The sequence below is a fragment of the Meleagris gallopavo genome, chromosome 8, assembly GCF_905368555.1.
Source record: "Meleagris gallopavo chromosome 8, MGAL_WU_HG_1.1, whole genome shotgun sequence".
NCBI classification, from domain to species: Eukaryota; Metazoa; Chordata; class Aves; order Galliformes; family Phasianidae; genus Meleagris; species Meleagris gallopavo.
The window spans coordinates 32,507,992-32,530,633 of NC_139411.1; the positions used below are offsets into that span (position 1 = coordinate 32,507,992).

The window sequence follows — 22,642 nt, forward strand, 5'->3', positions numbered from 1 at the left end:
ACATAGTATCCTTTATGAAAATCTTCCCAAAAGCTATATATGACCATTTAGTAAAAGGAAAGGAGGTAAAGTAAAATAATGCTACCATTTTAGCAGCCTTTTGAATTTATGTTTCCCAGTAGATTGTGATGGGTTTTCTCATCTTTCAGCCGACCACTGCAAGATGGTTTTTGGTGGAAATGTTACAAGGTCATTTCGTGCATGGAATTACGTGCTCTGGGAAAGCTATTTTAAGCAGAAAATCGTAAGCAGTTCCACCGGTAGCTGTGTATAAGTATATTAACTACAGGGCATATCTCTTTTAAGCCCTCTCTTCTTGGCGTATATTTAATTCACTGAAACTATCCTGAAGGCTTAGGTAACTTTAGAAGTTTTAGTTCTGAAATGTAAAGCAAGTCTGCTCTAAGCTGGAGCAAGATTTCGTGAACCACCCGTAACCTCTGAATCTCTGCCTGGACACCTCTTTGGAGGCCAATAGTTTAAAACGTGCCCTCAAGAAATGAATGTAATGCTCTTTTAAAGACTTGCACATGTACTTGTAGAGCCAACTTTTGATTCCTCAGAGTCTTTCGTTGGGGGGCTCTGTCATTTAGATTGGGGACACTTTCTCTGTTCCCACGAATACTGGATCCTCTGAGTCTGTCTGCTTGGTTTTTGTAATTGAGTGTTGCTTATAAGTTCAGTCAGCTCTGTATTTTCTGGATTTACTCTTTCTTTTTCATCCAGAGATGATCTCATCTCTCAGATAGATGTCCTGACATCACAGAAGATTACAGTCTGATTCTGTTAGATATGGCCATAGGCCCTCTACTAGCTTAGCAGAACTTCATAAAAACCCTGTGAATCCCACAGGCTTTTCACCCAAACCTCCTTGAAATCAGTGAGAATTTTCCCATTGACCTCTGTAAATTCTGCATCAGTCCTTTTGCTTAAACGGCTATTGCTGCTTCCACTGCCAGCCAGATGAGTATTGTTTTCAGAGAGCAAATGCATTTTCCATCAGTTTCCATAAGTCTTTTTGACACAATGTGTTCTACTCTGGAGATATTAGGCACATTGGATATAGGCATATTTTGACTAAACCTGGACATTGAAGGGGAGTCAGCTTTTCACAAGGTGGATAATGGCAGGACAAGGGGAAATGGATTTAAGTTGAAGGAGGGAAGATTTAGGTTGGATATCGGGGAAGTTCTTTGCAGAGAGAGTGGTGAGGTGCTGGAACAGCTGCCCAGAGAGGCTGGGATGCCCCGTCCATCCATGGAGGTGTTCAAGGCCAGGTTGGATGGGGCCCTGGGCAGCCTGGTATTAAATGGGGAGGTTGGTGGCCTTGCCTGCAGTGGGTGGGTTAGAGCTTCATGATCCTTGAGATCCCTTCCCACCCAAGCCACTCTGTGATTGCAGCACCAGTGCACTTGTTCCCCCCAGATCCCTGAACAGACATGAGGTTGTGGGAGAACTCAAGCCACAATAGAAGAAACTTTTATTTTGAAACAGCTCAGTTGGATGTGCACAGATCCAAGAGGCCAGATGGGAGGCGTTCAAGGGTGGTGAAAAAACCAGCTGATGTCACTGCAAGATCACTGTCATCTCTGAAAAAAATCTCAGACCCTTGCCACAGAGCATCCCTCCTGGAAGCCATTTCCAAGCACATGAAAGACAAGAATGTGGTTGGAAGCAACCAGCCTCTGTTCACCAAGGGCTGGTTCATTTTCTTAGGATCATAGAATATCCTGAGTTGGAAGGGTCTTACGAGGCTCACTGAGCACGACTCCTTGCTTCACAGACACTTGCCCTCTTACATCTTCTAACTACTGCCATTCACTGCCAGTTTCAGTGAATGAAGCTTATCCCTCCTGCCTCTTGGAATTCATATTCCTGTATGCATCCATACTCATTTTAACTCTTCATTGGCCACGTTGCAAATGCTACAAGAACCTTTGTAATCACCGGACTTCAGCATCATGAAAGGAAAGTAATGCAGTGTTCCTGGAGCAGTGTCTGTTGGAGGCAGAGAAGATCTCGAAAACTGGGGAGGGGATCATGGTAGCCCTTCAATGCATGCTCCAGTTTGTTGTCTGAGGAAAAAATTGGGCAAAGTCCAATATGAGTTTTCCTCTCCTTCTCTAGTCAAGAGCTTTCAGTGCATGACTGCAGTTTTCCCTTGATTATAAAGATGAAGGGAAATTAGATGCCATAATTAGTTACTCACAGTTACTTTGAGTTGCTTGAAATCCACAGACGAGTAATATGAACCGGAGTTCTTATTACTCTTTCAGTGTCTGCAGACTAGAAGAGTTTCAAAATGACCACGTCAAATTTTAATGGGCGTCAATGTGGCTCATTTTCTCTAGAGTGGGAGACAGAAGAAACTCTCTTTTGAGATTAGTTTACAGTGATTGGACAATTCCCATTGCTGTCTTCAGGAATTTTTGAACGGTGATGTTAAGTAATTTAAAGATAAAATTTGTCTGCTGTTAAAATTGTAGCACTCAGGAGAGAGATGTCCCCTCTTAATAATATAGAGGGGAAATCATTATCTTTTATGTGTAAGAACTCAAATTTTCCCTTGTTGTACTTCAGTGAGCTGTGCTTTGTGCAAGTTCCCTTGCACTTGGGTAGAAGAATTCCAGCCAGCTTGGATTTCTCAGTGCCAGCTCACACAAAACCCTTATTTTTCCTGCAGCAGAGGAGGAGGCTCATGAGGCAGTCACCCCATGTGCTGAGTTCAGCAGGGCTCTTCCCACGTGTCACCCAACATTGCCATCATCAAGTGATGGGTGATGTAAGATAGCTTGGGGTGATGCTGAAGAATGCATATCCACCTGGGAGAACTGCACTCAGTATTGACACAGCTGAAGCAAAGTAAATGAGAACCTTTTGTGGATTTGGATGTGGAATTTATCAAAACAATCAGCTGCGCTCTTCAGTATGGAAATGTCTAATGCCATGAGTAATTCTATCACTACGGTGGACCTTCTTTTGTAGGTACTATTTTTTTTCCAGTTAAATGAATCTTCAAGGAAGAGCATAAGAAGATTCTACAATTGTGCAGAATTACCTCATCGAGCTGTTACGTTTTCCTAAAAAAGCAGCATTTGGAGCCGTTTTGTCTAGTCATGTGGCTTAAATACTTTTTTTCAAATTCTCTGTGCTTGGAATGAATTTTCTGACTGATCAAAACCCAAACCCTAATTACAGAGATCTTGTAGTACTCTGATCTTATCAGAAGATAAATTAAACGCCTTTGGTATGTGAAGATCATCAGTAATGTCTTTATAGTTTTCTAGAGATTTATATCTTCTTTTAAGTATCACATGAACTTCTTTAACATAAATTCTCTTTGTTAGTTCTTTGATTCTGCAGGCTGATAACAAATATAACACTGAAGCCAGGTATTTAACAGACTACTTGAAAGCTTATGTTTGTAATCAGAATAATGGGCTATACCTTTATTGATTTAGTGACATCTAACATTGCTCACCATTGATCTTGCTTTTGTTAGACTGAAGGAAAAAAAAAAAAAAAGAAAGAATTAGCAATGGGTTCATTATGGATTAGTTGTCTCCAAAGAGTTCATATTCCCTAGCAGAACCATAAACCTTGAAGAGGAGAGCCAAGCTGGTCAGTCTCATACAAGTTAAAATTTATTTTAGATAAGTATCATAGAATCACAGAATGGCTTGGGTTGGAAGGATCACGAATCTCCAACCCCCTGCCACGTGCAGGGCCACCAACCTCCACATCTAACACCAGACCAGGCTGCCCAGGTCCCCATCCAGCCTGGCCTTGAACAAGGGATGGAGCATCCACAGCCTCTCTGGGCAGCCTGTGCCAGCACCTCACCATAGACATAAAGCAAGTTAACCTGTAAACTTGATTTTGTGTTTTACTATATTTTATTTTTTTTTCTTGTTTCTTGTATTGCAGGTTTCCTGATCAGCTAGTACGTTTTTCTTAGTTGCTTTTCTATAATTTTATACTTCTGAGAAAGCAATTACCATGCTTATTGATTCCACTAAAAATTCTGAAAACAGAAAGTACTGCAGTGCTCTTCTCCTTCACTGTTGTCAGGGGTGGAATGACAAAATCATTCAAAAAGAATGAATTTCTGCTTGCAGTTTCCATTTTGCCCTAATGCTGCACCTTGGCCATACTTCCCACCTTAACTTCAAGCTTCTGCTTCATTTTCTGTGATCTTCTGAAAAATGTTCCTTTCCTCACTGTGATTACTGAAAATATTGGGGCCAGTGGATGGGTAGGAAAAAGTAGAGCTCAGAATTAAAAGGAACCGATGTAATAAAAATACAGGGTAAGGTTACAGGTATCATTTCAGGGTTTCTGATGGGAAAATTTAAATGTTTTGTGAAATGGTATATTCCAGGGAATTAAATATAGGCACAAACCTGCACAATAAAAAGACTGGGTGGATAATGTCTTCCTCAGGAGAATCTGTGCATGCAAACTATTAGGGAGAGAGGTTTTTAAACGAAAGTAGAGCCATGTGAGGAGAAAGAAGAGATTGTGAACGATCATATGTGTGAGTATGTAGACTTACTTACCTGTAACATGTCAAGCAAGTATACTGGGAGTTGGATCTTCAGAAAGATATGCCAGGCTCCAGGAAGGGGCATGCATTAAGTCTCATTGTGATACCTGGGGAGATTGTAAGAGCATTTGGAGCTATAAAATACTGCATTAAATCAGAAATATTGCATGTTTTCATTGCTGTGTTACTGTTTAGGAAGCAGTGGCAAAATGCAGCTATCACAGTCTGCTGCTCAGTAACGATATGTATTCCTTTCCTGCCTAACACTGATGAGCTGCGGTGTTACTGGCAGGTGGGTGCCTATATGTGTGCCGTGCTGCAGTGAAACTACTGGGATTTTCATTTTTTGTCCCTCTGCAGATCAGCCCACTGAGACCACAGAGACCAAAAAGCCAGGTCCTCAACGTCATGTCAAGCGAAAGGCGTTTCTCCGTCTCCCCTTCGCCTTCCAGCTCCCAAGTGACACCACCTCCCATAACTCCACGGACAAAACTCTCTTTCAGCATACAGTCCAGTAAGTCTTTAATTAAATTTTATTTTCCTAGAATATTTTCTTGCCCTTGGGGAATTGCGTTTCCTGAGCATCACATTGAGCATCACATGTGGGGTGAGTTCTTCCACTTATTCTTTCTGCCATCACCATGGAACGTGGCACGCAGGAGCAAGGACAGCTTAGCTCTTACCCTCTTGGTCCTTGCATTTGTTGCCAACAAAAGTTATTTAAGCATTTTATAAAAGAAAAACGATTGCATTGAAAATGTTTTTTTTCACTTTCGATTAATAATTAAAAATTACTTGTCTATTTAATAGTTGTCAGAAATCAGTGTTGGGCTCAATTCTGTATTGGATTTTTGATATTTTATAGCATAAAATTAGAAAAATAGCCTTCTGATATAATTGTACCTTTAAGGAGCGTTTATTTACTATTTAGTAAGTGGAAGCCAAGAGAAATAAAGGTCTTTTCTAATGCTTTGGGTTTTTTTTTGACCTTGACATCTATCACTTAGGTTCTTTGTAAAAGATCATACATTAGCTTCCACACTCAGGAAACCCTGTGGCAAATCTGAGTGTAATGTAACACATATTTCTTTCATAGTGTTGTTCTCCAAAAACTGAGTCTCAGAGTTTTCTTTTGCTGGCCTGTGAAAAATGAATTATCTTTTTGGTATGGGTACCCAAATCCTAGTGCAACAGGCTAAATGTCAGCAAAGAGGAGAATAGATGAAAAGAAGAAAAAGTTTCTTACTCCACGAAGATCATTTTGTCTTACTTGCTTTTCTGACACTTAAATCCTTTTCTCTTAAATAAGAAATGTTTTGGGAAGTTCTTGTTGCCAACTGCAGATGGATGTCCTGTGAGCAGGAATGTATTTGTTCCACACACCTATAGCAACAGAACTGTCCTCTACATGGCACCTGGCTTTGCTTAAATGATTTGAAACTGTTGGTTACAAAGAAGGAGGGGTCAGCAGATGGAAATCGGTGCAACCTTTGCTTAGCCAAACACCCCAAGCAGCCGTTTGCATAATTCTCCTTTCTTTATATCCTTGATAGCTGAAAACTATTGGTAAACTAAAAACTGGAAATGCAGATAATTAAAGTACATACATTCCTGCAAAAATAATAATAATAATAATTCTTTGGATGAGATTGTTTCTTTTTATACATAATTTATTAAAGCCAACTTAATTTTAAAAAAGTATCTGAAACTTTTGTGTGTGTTTGAGAATATTTGCATCTATTTACTTGAGTTTTAGATGCATTACATAAAATAAGTTTAGTTACTGCTAAGTACATGAGACTTGTCCATAGTTGACTGAGGAGTTACAGCGATGAAATTATGTGGAATTCCCAGGATAAAAAAGTTCCTTGGTGCACAAATTGTCTAAAAGCAGTTAATGGGTTGCTAAGTGATATTGCTTGCTTGTTAGCAGACAGTTTAGGAGAATGGAGTGTAAAATTTGATCATTAGGTTAAGATGAAAAGAAGTCATCCAGCTGATCTCCTGCCAGCTCAAAGAGATTCTCAGTGGCAATTGTCCAGTAAAGAATAAATATTCAGACCATAGCAGTCTGAAAGGCCTTGAATAATGAGAGCAAAACAGAAAGGATGAGTAAGAAGTTGTAGAAGGAGAATTAACAGGTTTTGAGCAAGTAGATCCTCCTAAAGCTTAACAGTGAAAATTACTGATGTTTGTGTTCAAGGCTTTTTTTCTGCAGTAGGCTGGGTGACTTCTGGATTTCATTAAACTGTGTGAGAAGTTGGCTCCTCAGGCTATTTTTATTTTCATAGGATCATAGAATCATAGAATGGCTTGGGTTGGAAGGGACACCAAGGATCATCAAGTTCCAAGCCCACTGACAGACAGGGCCACCAACCTCCAGATCCAGAACTAGACCGGGTTGCCCAGAGCTTCATCTAACCTGACCTTGAACACCTCTAGGGATGGAACATCCACAGCCTTCTCTGTTCCAGCACCTCACCACTCTCACAGTAAAGAATTTCCCCCTGACATCCAATCTAAACTCTCCTTGAGCTTAAAACCATCCCCCCTTGTCTTATCACTATCTACAAAAGTAAAAAGTGCTGTTTCCTCTGCAGCTTATGAAAGCATTGCTCACTTGTCTTTCCATGGGTCTTCCAAATGGAAAAGATCTGGAAGAGTATTTATCCCTACGAAGGAAAGGGTTGATCGAGCACCTAACAAAATTAGTCTTACAGTCCTGTTGGTAGCACCCATTAGTCTTCATGCATTGATAGAGATGAAGTTAGCAGTAGCATCAAGATGAAGTATTCAGAGCAGTTAAATCTGGCTACTAATAGAATGGAAGAGTGGATTTCTGTGTGTCTGTGGGTAACAGCATGTGGTTATGCTGATGTTCAACCTCCTCCCAGGGAGACCTAGAAACAGGACTTGTTTACAGTACGTGCCCAAGGAAAGATTCCCTCTGGGAACCAGAATCTGAGGTTCTGGTAAAGTTACAACTCTAAAGAAAATGCCATTTTTGAAACATCTCCCAGTGCTATCCTAAAAGGCATGGGGGGAAAAAAAAGCACCAAAAAGAAGTACATGCATACAGATGTACATACATGTGGAGCTGTAGATGAGACATAGCACAGTCGAGGAGCCTTTTTTCCTGTGTGGTGTATGTCCTTAAAAGTCTGTGACCTGACACACAGCGTGGCTGGGAAGTGCATGCAAAATGATTGGGGAAGTTCATTGGCAGCATCAATATGTAATTAGAAATAGGCTGTGTTGCGATGCAGTTCTGTTCTAGTGATGTGAGCTAGTCAAAGTGGAGTCTGATGGATGTGCATAAAAGGAAGTATTGTTAATACTGGAATGGCTGAGGAGTGGAGAAATCCTCTGTGTAGGAAAAGAAGGATGAGAAACAGAAGGAGTGGAAAAAGAGATGAGAAATGTTGGAGGACGAACACCACTGTTCAGCCTGATGTAGGAGAAACCTCTGAAAGTTTGAAGTCCCAGGATGGAAAATGTTCTTGTTCCTGATGTAGTGAAAGTCTGAGTGAAAGGAAGGGTGAAAATTACAGTTTTTAGTGACAAATCAATACAGCCTTACTGTTAAATTGTCTTGGTGAGAGGCCGTGTTAGAGAATAATAAAAGGGCACTTTTTATAAGGTATCAATAGAAATCTTGCAATAAAAAATATCTGAATACCACCATCCTCCAGTGGTTTTACAAATCGTTCCAGTAAAATAAAAATAATATTTTCTTCATCCCTCAAATGAAAACGCTCGCACTAATTGATCAAAAAATAAATAAAGTTTCTTATCTCCTAGAGCTCGCAGTGGGTTTTGCCTGCGTTCAAATGACTGAATTACCCTGCAATACACCGTGGGTGGATTTCTACACAGGAACATATGTATCACTCAGGCTTCAATAAACTTTATCATCCCTCAGGCTGTTCCCCTTTACAGCAGCACGTACCTGCTAGGATTTATCTGCTAAGAAAAGGGAATTTTCTACCCGGCAAACAGTACTAATAAATGTTTTGTGCCTTTTCTTGCATGCGTTTATTTACTCAACACCTAATGACTGCTCATTTATTATAGTTACCTGGAGTTCAAATTTTTTTGAGAGAGATGTAGTTAATTATAGGCTTTCATTTGTGCATTTTGTTAACAAGAAGCTTTTATTTTACTGTTGGAAAGTAAATAAAGCTTAGCTCAATTATTCTTTCACTGCACTTACCAAACTTCTGTTGTTAATTAAAATAAAATGTGTAAGTGCAGAGCTTACAGCTGAGAAAGTTATATTTGCCGAGTTATGTATATTTTGGTGTGACATCCAAATGGAAATCTGTTGTCATTTTTTGTTAAAGAGGGAATTGTTTAAGTATTTCGAGTGGACCCTAAAAATTAGCCCAGCCTGACTCCACACCGCATACATCCCCCTGATAGGGCACTTGGTTCACTTGTTCTTTTTTCATTTGAAATCCCTCATTTCGTGAACTGAAGATAATTATAGAGGCAACAAAGAGCAGAGGAAGATATTGCCTGTGCAACATTATCACAGAATCACAGGATGGCCAGGGTTGGAAGGGACCTCAAGGATCATGAATCTCCAACCCCCTGCCACATGCAGGGCCACCAACCTCCACATTTAGTACTGGACCAGGCTGTCCAAGGCTCCATCCAAGAGTCCATAGAGTTGGAAGGGACCTTGGAAGACCACCTAGTGCAACTCCCTGCAATGAACAGGACACCAGAACTAAATCAGACTGCCCAGGGCCTGATTCAGCCTTGCCTTGAGAGTCTCCAGGGACAGGGCATCCAAAACATCATTTTCCTTTTATCAGTGCTGTAACAACAGGCATAGTTGGGATCTTTGGAGTCTGCACAGTTATTGAGATGTTCACCAGATGGTGATTTTTGCAGATCTGGAGCTGAACGGCATGTCTGGTGCGGACCTGGCAGACATCCCTCCTCCTCTGCCTCTCAAAGGAAGCATGGCCGACTATGGGAATCTCATGGAAAGTCAAGACTTGATCAGTCCGACAACATCCCCCCCTGCTCATCAAAGGGTGAGTCACAGAGACAACGATTTTCTGCCATTTGCTTTGCTTTGTTACTTTTAACAGCTCACAAAGTGTAACTCTGTGAGTAGACATCAGCAGAGCCAAAGGTTTCTGCAGCTGCAAACAGCTGTTGGGAGGAGGAAGGAGCGATGTTGCTCGTTGGGGCCGATTTGAAGCAAGGTTGGGTTCATTCTGCTGGAGAAGATTCAGCAAAACGTCCTTAGATATGTTGGTAAGGGAGCTTAAACTGACAGGATATAGTCTCAGCAGCAAATTAGTTTTTATAGCCTTTCAATCCTGTCTCAGAGATGGAAATAAAATATGTACCTGACATCTTTCCCTTTTGGAGCTGTGTTTTGTCAGCATTCAATTGCCACTTGTTTCCTAGAGGCAAACATGACTTTCTTTGAGGAAAGAGCTCAGAAAAGTTCTTCCACATGAATATGGTTCTCAGCTTTCTGAACAAAATATGCTTTTTCAACGTAGTTTTCCTGCATCCTGGAAGCTTTTAGAAATATTCCAGTCTCTTTTCTGTGTAACAGAAAGTGTCACAGTGCATTGCAGTACACAAGTCTGGCTTTTTCCATGTTTAAAACTCTGTGTACTAGCAGGCATTTAGTATTTTCAGGCTAAATAGGGAAAAAGCAAGCACAGAAGTGACATCAGGAATGTAAGCAGTGTTACACAAAACACAGTGCTTTACTCATAGCCCTCTATTTCTGTTTTCTCTGGTATAATGCCAAGCTCTCCCTCTTGCCCACTTCATTGGCTTCTCTATCAGGGTCCAGCTACTGCTTAACCTGGGTAGAGACCTCTAAGTGGAAAATTATAGAAAGTACAGGATTTTTGTCTGAGGAATCAATCTTCATGAAGAAACTTAAGAATTTCAGATAAGGTTTCAGATTGGTTAAACTTCTTCCTTTATGAGTTTTTGGGTACACATTCATTTTGTGGGATACACTGGTAGGTTTCAGGTCATGGTAGTAGCTCAGGGCTGTAAACTTAAGTTCAGTTCTCAATTGGAAAGATGATACAATGAGATGATAAAATATGCATTGGAAATAAAATCCCAGTGGCTGGATTCTTTTCCTTTCCTAACAAGGCTATTTGAAAGGGCTTTTGTGCAGTGAAGAAATGCTAGATATTTACAGTACTGTTTGCAGGTGCCATTCTGTTGTGCTGCTCACACAGAGTTTCGAAGATTGGAAAATGAATCTAAAGCACATTTGTCACAAAGGCATAGGTAATAGTGTTAGAATTAATTTTAGAAAAAGTTTCTCGGTCTGTTTTACTCTGCATGTTTATTTCATCAAGCTTATAGGGCAGAAGCTATAAAGAACATGAAGAAAACAAGTAGTGCTGGACTTGAAAGGCCAGATGGGTAAATTCTTATAACTGCTGTGATTAAATCCCACTGGGCAGTTCTCAATGCCTTGTGTTTCAAATAACTACGTATTCCATAACGTTATGATTCTCTGCCCAGTAAACTGATGATCTTTTAAACTAGACTTAATTTTATCAGTGAAGAAAAATCAGTAAAAAACAAAACAAACAAACAAAAGAGAAGTGGTAGATAAGATTGTATCAGCAGCATTTGAATTAGATTTCTTTCTTTGCATAAGAAATTATTACGTGGTTTGCCATAGATGCCTTGCAGTCCACTAGGAGAAACACAAAAAAGCACTTTAGTGAACTGAAATGTGCACTGATAAATGCATCAAGAAATACTTAAAACTCCAGGCAAGAGTGTCACTTAATGCCTGAGATTGTAATCTTGGATTATTTGGGGTCTACTCTTAGCTTAGTCTATTTAAGTCTTTTATCTCAGTAATCATCTAATTATAATTATCAGATTGTCCTCTTATTCATTGCTAACTATGGTACCCTTATATACATTTTCTTGCACTGTATGATTTGTTCTGCTAAAAATGTTCTTAATAATATATGGGAACATAAAAAAGAAGCCTGCAACTCCTGCAAGGATTATTATTACATCAAGGGATTCCTCTAGGCACTTCTCATTCTTTATGGGTTCATCCATACCCTTGCATATAAATCAACTGCCTACTTAGTATTCACAGCAAAGAGGGAAACTCAAAGAAAATAGACAAAGCAGCTCTTAGATTTGTAATACCAGCTGTAACACATACTGAGCATCAGCTGGTGGTTTGGATGGGATGACCTCCATCAGCCCAGCAGCAGATGAAGGATGTGGTGAGGAGGGTTGAAATGGGGTGTGCAGTGGGGACCCAAAGAGGCTCAGTGGGGCTGACAGTGACAGCACTAAATACAGTGTGGACAAAGAGTTGAGGCTAGAAAACCAGCTGAAACTGCGAGGGCATCAGGCAGTTACGAGCAGTTGCTTCACTGTTTGTAACCATTTCTTCATTGACGTGAATCCTCAGGAGGCTGCCATCAGCTTTCTGAGAGGTCCCTTCTTTCTTTCCTAAATGCTTCCTTCTTGCTTGATTCCTCAGGGCAGCAGGGGCTGGTGCAGACTGCAGGGGAACTCGAGTCCCACCTGGGAACCCCAGTGCTGGTTAATGGTGGGCCAGGAATTGGAGCCAGGGCAGCTGCTAGCATTCTTCTTTGGAGAAGTTGGAAGGAGTGAAAGTAACAGACCCTCTGACCAAAGCCTTTCCATGATTTAGATTTGGAATAGATCATAGGAATAAATTCTTTACTGTAAGGGTGGTAAGGCACTGGGACGGGCTGTCCAGAGAAGCACTGGATTCTCTATCCTTGTCAGAGCCGAAGGCAGGTCTGGAGGGAGCTTTGGGTGACTTGGTCTAGCGTGAGACCCATTGCAGGGGTTGAAACTGGATGATGGTTAAGATCCCTTCCAACCCAAGCCATTCTCTCATTCTGTGATCACGGAGTCATAGGATGAATCACAGACTCACAGAGTGAGTCCCAACAGCTACGTCAGACCGCCCATCCATCCAGCCTGGCCTTGAGCTCCTATAGGGATGGGGCACACACACTTCTCTAGGCAGCCTGTACCAGGGCCTCACTGAATATAGAGTTTCTCCCTAACATTTAACTGAAGTCTCCCATCTTTTAATTTAAGGCCATTCTCACTTGTTCTGTCACTGTCAGATTGTGGTGGATAGAAGATGATGCATAGAAGTATATCAAACTATACCCAAGGATACCCAAAAGTTATTTTTCTTACAAAATTATCTTATGTGCTCACAAAAGAAGAAACAGTCAGTTTTGACTTGCCATCTGATAGTTACTTTTGGCTGCTGGAGATGAGAACCATTTCATGCCCATCCTCCAGTGGGATAGGCTGGAGTGCGGTGGGGTAAAGCTCTTGCCAAGGCAGGAGTCACTTTGTAATAAGTCTCAAAATCAATTCAGTGCCACTACTTGTTACAGGATTTTGAGTGAAAAATGTGTTGTTCTGCTGTCTGCCTGGAGGCACAGAGCCCATGATGTGTCCCTGAGCAGCACCCTTGATTTTGGTTCAGAGGTGGCCACGTCTCTGCCATCAGCATTACCTGGGATCAAGCTGCAGTTTTACGCTGGCCAATAGGCAGCACGTTGCTTTACAGCTCTCCCAGGACCCAGGCCTTCACTAAGAAATATTGTTTCAGTCTGGATCCTGAACCTAATTCTGGGAGTATTGCTCATAACTCTTGAGGTCTTTCTGTGTAAGGATTAGAATAAATAAACCATGCTTTTCAAAATCACGTTAGCTGGCGTGGTCTGCAGTACCAACAGACCCCACACACAGAGTCGTGGTTTCACAGAGTATGGATTGTGTTCCCTGTGCTTTAACACCACTGCCATGCAACGGAGGCACAGAGCCCCACGTCCCCAGCGGAGGGGGTGAGGGGGGTCCTGGCAGGGTCCTGCCAAACAAAGCAGCATGAGGAGCCCACATGGCTGATTCAGCTCCACGTCGCCTGTTGTGAGTGATGTGCCCCAAGAAAGGGATGCTCAGCAGGTGCCAGGGCCTCCGTCTGCAGAAGGACTCTTGGATGCTTTCAAGGCCAGGCTGGATGTGGCTCTGGGCAGCCTGGGCTGCTGGTTGGTGACCCTGCACATAGCAGGGGGTTGGAACTGGATGAGCACTGTGGGCCTTTTCAACCCAGGCCATTCTGTGATTCTTTGAATTGCTTTCTCCATCACAGGTGGGTTACGGCAGTGATTCAAAGTCAAATGAAACAGCAGTAGATGAAATACGACAGCAGAGTTTGAACAGCCATTTTACATTGTTACCTGTGGTATTTTCTGCAGAAGTCTGCTCTCAGAGTCAGTCAATTAACTTAAACTGTCTATAATTCAGTTTAAATTAGTGGAGTTAATGTTGATTCTCCCTCAGCTAGCACATTATTACTCTTTCTTTTAGAATGGGAGTGTTATTCCTGCAAGAGCTTACATGGTGTTACTTCTCACTGCAGATGTTAAATAAGCAAGTTGCTGCTGTCAGGTGACTCAGCTCCATGCTGTATGCAGCGATGTCAGCATGAAGGAACTGTTTGGAAATCAGTATTTGAAAGGGTTTGCACAGCCCCCTGTTGCCTATTTACATCTTGTCTGTGCTGCCGATGGCCCGATTAGGTCTTTTATTCCTTCGAAGTAAAAGTGTCTTTGGTTGCTTTTCATAGCTCATCAGTAGTGATGGCCATTTGATTTCAAAGCAAAAGAGTTAGGCAGGAAGCAATCTCTGTCACAGCGCTGCAAGGACTGTCCGTGGGACTCAAATCTTCTTTATTGGTTTTATAACAATATTTTCTGATTAAAAAAAAAAAAAAAGACACATTCATATATCTTACTTTGCTTTTTCACAGTATTATATATATATATATATATATATATATATATATACATACATGTTTTCATCTTCCTTAATTGATTCCTATGGCATTCAGGACATGTAGTGTAACGCTCTCAGTTTCTGGAGGAGAACGGAGACAAATGTTTTTAAACCCAATTTTTCCCTGTAACTGGAAGAAAAAGGAAACAAATGGGAGCGATTCAGCATTGGGAGCAGAAGGAACAGCTTGTTTCTGTGTTGCAGATGTGCCTTTTACATAAGGTTTCTGTTTCCCCTGAGGTACACGTGAGCTAAGGAGTCTGACCGAAATAGGTTTGAACGTGAGCTAGCAGGCTCTGTCACTGTCAGAAAGTAAAGGCATGTTGTAGGAAGGGGAGGGTTCACAATTAACAACTGAAGTATAAGTGTGAACTCTGCACAGCAGTTCTTAATTAAATGTGAAATCAAGGGAAACTTCATTTTGTATCTCAAAGTTTCTAGGTGGAAACGTGGCACAATGATCTTCACGAGGCAAATAATGGCTTTCTGAGTTCTGCATTAATGGTGGAGGGAAAATGTGCTGATATTTATGGCTGCAGTGGGTAAAAGAAAGCATCTATTGGCACTTGGAGTGTACCAATTCCACACTGGCAAGTTTTGTCGTGCTAATTTCTCAAAATGTTGCCCTGATGAGCATTACATGTCCTACTTAATATATTCCTTGGTAGCTTATAATATAAATGAACATGTGCTAAATTTATCCTACTTTCTAATGGAAATTGTAAATTCAATTATAATAATTATCTACCTATCTCTGTTATTTCTTTCTGCCTAATTTGCTTGCAGAATCTAAGCTCTTGTAGACTTTGTGCTTGTTATTTATAGCATATATATTTAGCTTACTCTCATTGTATTTGCTTTGTATATATTCTTCAGAAGCAAGTTTTCAGGGATAATTTGATTGTTCTGTGATCAATAAGAAGAACTCATTTGTTTGAGAAATGCCTGTGATCTAATTGAATTGAGAATTATTGCCAATATACTCTTAGTTAAATTCAAAATGGATTTTCACAAATGATGCTATCAGCAAAGTTAGTTCTTTCTGGTGATAAATAAGAAAGTAAAAAAGAGGGCTGAGGATATTTTTATGTTTTGTAATATATTTTAGAGGGGCATCTGGTTTATTTGGTTCTGAAATTACTGTCTTCTGTGCAGGGAGCTCTTGCATGTTGCGTGCTGATGTTTTGCAGACCATCACTATTGTCGTGCAGCTTGCCCACAACCAGTGCCTGGATACACGGTTCCAACAGAGCACTTCTTTAAGGCCTGTGAGATGTGCAGATCTCAATTACGTGTGTGAGGTTAAATAGCATAAGCAGTCAGCCTCAAAAATTCAGCTGGAATTCAGAAGCTAGCTTAACGTACCAGATTAAGAAGAATATTTGGTCAGGTGGAGGAAATATTTCGTGGTCTCACCACGGTGAGACCAGCAGCAGTTCTTTCCTCAAGGAAAGAAAAAAGTTCAGTGTTTCTTTTACTGAAATAATACTCTTATTTGGTTTGATTTTCACATTAGTCTGTTTACTTGCTTTTCTGTCTCAGAGAGCTCTGTGCCCTCTCCTCGCTGCAAGTCAGAAGTAAATTGTGTATGTCTTTGAGTCTGCTCGTCAAAACCCTGACTCAGCAGGGCTTTCCTTCACTGCACAGTGCCCTTTGGAGGCTCAACTCTGCTTTTAATAATCTGGTTGTTTCTTCAAAAGAGAGAGTGTAAACTTAACTGGGCTGTGAACACAAAAGTCTTCATGGCTACATAGATTAATTCCCATCTTTGTTGATTAATGGGAAGTTTCCCTTGATCGACAGGGAGCCAAAGCCTAAAGCAAGCAGTCTCTTCTGATGTTTTTATCCTTTGGACAGCACATGCAAAGTTCCAGGTAGCAGGTGACATGTAGAGAGCTCCTTGCTCTTGGTCATGATCCAGTAGCAGATGGAAATGGATTGCTTTCCATGCTGATAAACAAGCATTTTGTATTCAGGGATGAAGGTGAGAGCGTGCACCTTGTTGCATTGGCTGTGCCACTGCTGTAGAGGTCCCAGAAATGGAGAAAAAGATGGTCTGCACACTGTTGTGTTGTGTGCCTGCACCCTGATGTGCTCCGTGCTGCTCTTTTGGGTGGTGGCAATATGCAAGGAAAGAGTTTGGGCACAATTGCCCCGCAGCAGTTTGTGATCCCTGTTTGCCTGCAAGAAAATACTGGAAAACATTTCCTTTCAATTAGGATAGAAAAAAATATTCCAATAAAAGTGCAGTCGTCGTGGCTGCCAGTATGCAACCTTCTCTTTCTATTTAACCTATGCCTATCTGGCAGTAGCTCTAGATTTGTAACTTCGTGCTTCTTATAAGATGACTTTGAAAAGGGCGTTCGTTTGCCTTGAAGATACTCCTTTCCATCCACTCTTTTGTGACGACTCACAGTCAGTGCACGGCAGGGGCATTGTGAGACTCTCTGTATTTGTTCTGCCTCACTGCAGAGAAAAGAGAGATGTCCTGGCATCACCCAGAACCACTCTGCTTTTGGGATAGCAGCTCTGGGTATCTTCTGAAGAAACTGAGTCAACTCTTTACAAGGACAGATAATGGCAGGACAAGGGGAAATGGTTTTAAGTTGAAGGAGGGAAGATTTAGGTTGGATATCAGGGAGAAGTTCTTTACAAAGAGAGTGGTGAGGTGCTGGAACAGCTGCCCAGAGAGGCTGTGGATGCCCCGTCCATCCCTGGAGGTGTTCAAGGCCAGGTTGGATGGGGCCCTGGGCAGCCTGGGCTGGTATTGAATGTGGAGGCTGGTGGCCCTGCATGTGGCAGGGGGTTGGAGATTCATGATCCTTGGTGTCCCTTCCAACCCAAGCCATTCTATGATCTTATGAACAAGTCTGTTTCTTATGCACTTTGATACGTTTTACCCATTGCTGGTATTCCAGTTTCTTACAGTGAGTTGGATATCGCCAACTATTTTGCCCAAGACATTATATGAAGTTGAAATAGGTGCACGAAGGTCTGTCAGCAAATTGCAGTGTTCTCAAGCTGCTTCTGAAGCAGATTTTTTCTTGTCATGTATATAACTGAACTTTATGAAAACAGTCTTAATTTCCATAAAGATTTTTTTTTATTGTTTGTTTGGTTAGCTGGTGAGGGTACTGAGGGTGTTCTTGTTCTGTTGTATAATGTATGAAGTGATTTTAAATATTTATATTTGAACAGTCTGGTTTTCTATTTTGAACATTTTAAATATGATGCTATAATAGCAAACTGCAAATTCCTTACCTATTTAAGTGAGATGCTTTTGAGAATGATTTGGGTTCTAAATGTGCAAAATACAAAAATAATGGGGAAATAATTAAGCTGTTTCTTCGCCATAACTTTTAAGCTCTGTGGTGCATAGGGGCTGAGGACAATCAACACAGACCAAGAAATCAATATTCTATCATGATATTAAGTGGGGATTTATAAACTTGTGCGATGCTTTCAAGAGATTTTTCCTGAAATACCGAGCTAATTAATCATGAACCCTTGAGAGATTTTTCATTGTCAAAAGTAAAAGGTAGATTTTAAGCTAATGGCCAAACACATTCAGTATTCATAGGAGCAAGTTCTGAGAAATTCTCACATATCAGAGGGTTATGGATTTACCCACTCAGTTTCATATGAACCAAGACATGTCTCCGAAATCCTCTGGTTGATAACATGGTCTGTTCAAAATTGATTTCTTCCAGCACCTGCCTCCTCCGCTGCCCAGCAAGACCCCCCCACCTCCACCTCCAAAGACAACTCGGAAGCAAACATCTGTTGACTCGGGGATTGTCCAGTGAAGAAAGAAGCATTTTTTTCCAAAGATAAAGCTGTAACAATTCATTTCCCTAAGTATTTTAAGGTATATAACGTTTACCTCGTTCAGGCACGCAGTATCTAACGTTTAGTGCAATGACTCTAACTCGGTAAGAATCTGCTTCTAGCAGTGTTTTGGAAGCACCACTACATTAACCCCCTTTCTGGGGATTTTTCCTCCCATAACTTGAAAGGAATCTGCATTTCTACTTGAGCCTGGGAGGCATTCACCAACTGACAGCACCCTTCCTAAACCTCCCTCGTTCTTATTCCACATAACTTCAGGCACGCAGGTAGCTGTGGAGATTAAGGTAGGAGCTGAATATTTTGTAACGAAGGCATTTAGGTAGCTGTGGAGTTTTAAATGAACTGAGTATTTTGTACTTAATCTCAGTGTATATAGGAATCAATGGCAATATTCACAGTGAATTTAATGCACGTTGGATTAGGCTTTGTGATAATGAGAAGCTGCAGTAGGATTTCCCCGAATAACAGTTATCTCCAGGCCCTGCAATCAGACACAGCTTATTTGTGTCATACGTCTTCATTTCTGCCGTGTTATAAATAAGCTGAGAGCTGATGGCCTTTTTAAAACCAGTCGTTTACATTTTCATTCAGTTGGCTGTTCTTTGTACGATCAGCTGGTAAACCAAGACAGCCTCTTAGCCATGGGTGGGCACGAGCATATAGGAAAAGAAACAAAGCACACAGATAGATTTGTGGTCATTCTGAACCTCAGTACAAGAATGAGAAAAGCTTTCTTTTTCATTTGAATGTGTAATATTTCATGTGGATTAGGGTGAACTGGATGGAATCACTTTGTCTTTGTGCCATCATTCTGTACAGAATGTGTATATACGATGGTTTTTAGAATGTTTTAATTTTTATGCTGCCTGCTTTTCATGTAATAATGAATTAATGTACCTACAAAAAATGCCTTACGTACTTTTAATTTCTTAATTGCTGAAAGTGTAAAAAAAAGAAAAAAAAAAAGCTAATTTTTTTCCAATTATTGGCCTCTGAAAAATATTGGACAGTGATGGGGAGGGGCGCTGGGAGGGAGGAAGGAAACTAACTTTATACTGTAGCGTTTTTTATTGTCATCACACTTCTGTTTTTTACTATCTACAATCTTTATACTCTTACGGTAGATTGTTTTTAAATATACCACTGACTCAAAAAAATAAAACACTATTTTAAAAATTTGTCTTAAGAAACTGAATGCGTTTCCTTGGTGTTTTCCGTTCTTCCTGCAGAATTTCACTATTGTGCTCAGTGCAGGGCTGCTATAAGTGCTGACTTCTGCTTTTTTTTTTTGTAGGTTAAAAGGCAGAAGCATGCTTTACACAGCAGAGAAACAATAATGTTGTAAAGGCAGAATGGTTGCCCTTTCATAAAGAGTGGCTCAAATAGTTAATTATGTGCTTATAATTTTGCTTGTAAACATCATGGAACTTTGGGTCAATCAAATGCTTTTCTTGCAATGAGAAATCTATCAGAATTAACTGCTGCAGATTGTGCTGCACTTTCCTACTTGTTTTGGGACTGGTATAATCTCCTTTCAAGAGAAACAAGCTGAGAAAGATTCTTTCTGTTGATGATCAATGGTGTACTTCAGTATTAATTCTGTAAGTCATTAATTTAATTGAAAATCAGTTTAAATTCTGATATTGTTACTGTGCTGAAGACTGTTGGGATGCTGGTGAGTTTTCCTCTTTTCTGTTCCATTTGCATCCTGAAGTCAACAAGAGATTTTCACATGGACCTGTAATTGAATGGTTGTGAGCCGTATTTCCGATAACGTGTTTGTTTTCACACATCTTTAACAAATTCCTGTGCTCATGCAAGTGTTACGATTTGGCCCTGCAACACTTCTCAAACAAGAGCTGCAATTTTAAATTGGCCTTGCACTACAAACTTTAAATCTCGTACACGTGTATGTGTTACAGATATACAAGCTGAGATTAGGGGTTGAAAATCAGACTCTCAGATTCATTTTCAGGCCCAAATTGTCACCATTTTTTCAATCTAACAGCTTCTAGGCTTCTACTCGTGTAAAACCTAACCAGAACGAATCATTACCCTCCTCAAAGTGCTGTAAAAACGCACTTCAGCAAATCCAAAACCTAATTCAGTTACAGTCTCTAAGCAATGAACAATCCTGCGAAGGCTGTTATTTTTCCTACAGCATATTGTCTTCCTTTATCCTCCAGTGGTGGTACAGCAGAACATCCAAATGCAGTATGAATTTCTTGTGACACTGCAGCAAAGCTCAGCTCACGTCAAAGAGCTCTATATGAGAAAATACAGGAAAATAAGATTATTTACTGTTACCCAAAGTAGTTTCTCTCCCACTTTCTTTGCCATACTCGTGTACTCACAAGATTTGAGGTGTGTCTGTCCAAGAAACTGCCCAAGGTTGGTTGCAGCGATGGTAAGGACATGAGGTGAGTCCTCTGGGAAATCCACATCCCATCTCCTGGGTTTGTCCTGCTGCCGATGAACGTGTGTGGGTTTGTGGATGTGCCCTTTGAACCTTTGGGGATTTTGCAGTGGCTAATCTTTTGTCTTTGTGGCCTGTCCTGTTGCTGTGGGAATTCATTACTGGGCACTAAATGCATGAGGGCCTGTTGTCTCCCTGCTTGTGAGGATGCTCTGCTGTTCCACCTCTGCTCCTGGTCTTCCCAGCATCATCTCTTACAGGCCTTGGTTTGTCCTATGCTTCAGGGCTGCAGAGCTGGTCTGCTGGCATACCCCATTCCTGTGAGAGGAACATGTGGTAACAGACATTTTCCTGAAAGTAAGTAAATGAATAAATAATTAGAGAGGTCAAGTTTCTAAATAGTTCGAGAAAACAGATTTTAATGGGCAGTGGTCTTTCTTTCTCGAAAGTTGACCTATAGTTACTCACTGAGAGTTAACTTACAGTCCCTTAATAACGTTGAGAAGCCTTTAATTCTCATTCTCTAAGTCTTAGCTTATGACTGAGAGGATAATTTCCACAGGCATACATGTCGATTCCCATCAGTCCCATGCAATACCACAAAAGCTTTGCTGGGAGGCAGTTGTTTGTTTTTTAATCAAATTTATTTTCAGCGGGAAGCTCAATGCAAAGGTCAGTTCTTAAGCCACTTTTTCTAATTGACATTTTTGATTACTGAAGATGTCTCTGGTGATACCGCAAATTTCTGATTGCAGAATGTCCTTAAATTCAGTTTTGTCTTAATGCATATCTTATTCTTCACCGCTGATATCTGTGATGTGTGTCTTTGTTTGCAGAGAAGAGTGATGGAAAGTGAATATGGATGAATCAGACTAAAGATTGTCCTCCTGTTCCTGAAGGTAACGAGTTTGGATAGCTCGTGTTGGGGAGGAGCAGGATTGTCTCCAAACTCAAGTCAGATGTTGTTTCTCTGTTACACATTTATATGAATACATGTGTGTGCATTTGCATGCAGACATACATATATCCAAACACACATTTTTTTAATGCAGAATGGCTTATTTCATTGACTAGTTGAAGTGTCTAGCTTCTCACTGCTAGACAACTCTCCTGTTAGTTGTTGTGACCTTCCTGGGAACCATCCCATGCAAGAAGCCAACTTTGAGGCCATCCCATGCAAGAAGTAACTTTGATGCCAGTTGTCCCATGGTGGATGCTCATACTTACCTCTTTCTAGAAAGGTTCCTTTGGCCACACTGTTGTTTTGTATGGATATTGGACATAATCAGGTGAAGTAAACAAAGAGACTTTTTGCCGAGGTAACAGCTTGTTTTAGATTTAGGTGTATGTATGCCAGTTTTAGTATCTAACATTAGTCATCCTATTTGTTCCATTTGGAAATTGCCATACCGTGTTGGACTTTGGAATATTTTTGGAGCTGTTTTGAAAAAGTATTTTATCCTCAATCTGAAAGCAGTGGAAGGTGTGGCAGAAATTGTTTTTTCCAGCTCTGTGACGTTAGGTGTGTGTCTGTGGTGCCTCAGAGGTGAGGGTGATGGTGGATGCAGTCTTTGTGTTGGCAGCACATTCTGCAGGGCTGCAGCTCTTTCCCCTGCTGCCTTTTAGTTGCATTGCTGGAAGTGAGCAGGATGCCCTGTCCAGCTTCTCATTGTCTCCCCATCGTAAATCTCTTGGTGAAGTTGGGTGTATTCTCGCAGTAAAAAATGTGTGATATTTTTAAGTAAATGCAGAACATCTTTCTGGCTGTTTGCTTACTGTTAATGTGTCCTTTGAGATACTGCATTGATAAATTACCTGCGTTTTGCTCAACTTATTTATATTCAGCGAAAAGCACTCACTTATATGCAGGATCAGCCATGAAAGTCACCACACTTCAGCCCTGCTCACTTCTCTGCTGTGATTGCTCACCACCCTCCACACAAACCAAATAAGGCATTTTTCATTTT

The 22,642-nt window shown here is 40.8% G+C and overlaps 1 protein-coding gene across 2 annotated transcripts in view; it reads left to right on the forward strand.

The window, feature by feature from the left end:
* Window positions 1–19,435, forward strand: part of DOCK1 (dedicator of cytokinesis 1) — a 274,016-nt gene extending 254,581 nt beyond the window's left edge. For both annotated transcript variants that reach the window (XM_085229833.1, XM_085229834.1), the window contains exons 50-52: window positions 4,907–5,060; window positions 9,446–9,591; window positions 18,121–19,435. In XM_085229833.1, the coding sequence (XP_085085959.1) occupies window positions 4,907–5,060; window positions 9,446–9,591; window positions 18,121–18,216 (396 nt within the window). In that variant the 3' untranslated portion in view covers window positions 18,217–19,435. The remainder of the gene's footprint in view (window positions 1–4,906; window positions 5,061–9,445; window positions 9,592–18,120) is intronic.
* The last annotated feature ends 3,207 nt before the right edge of the window (window positions 19,436–22,642 follow it).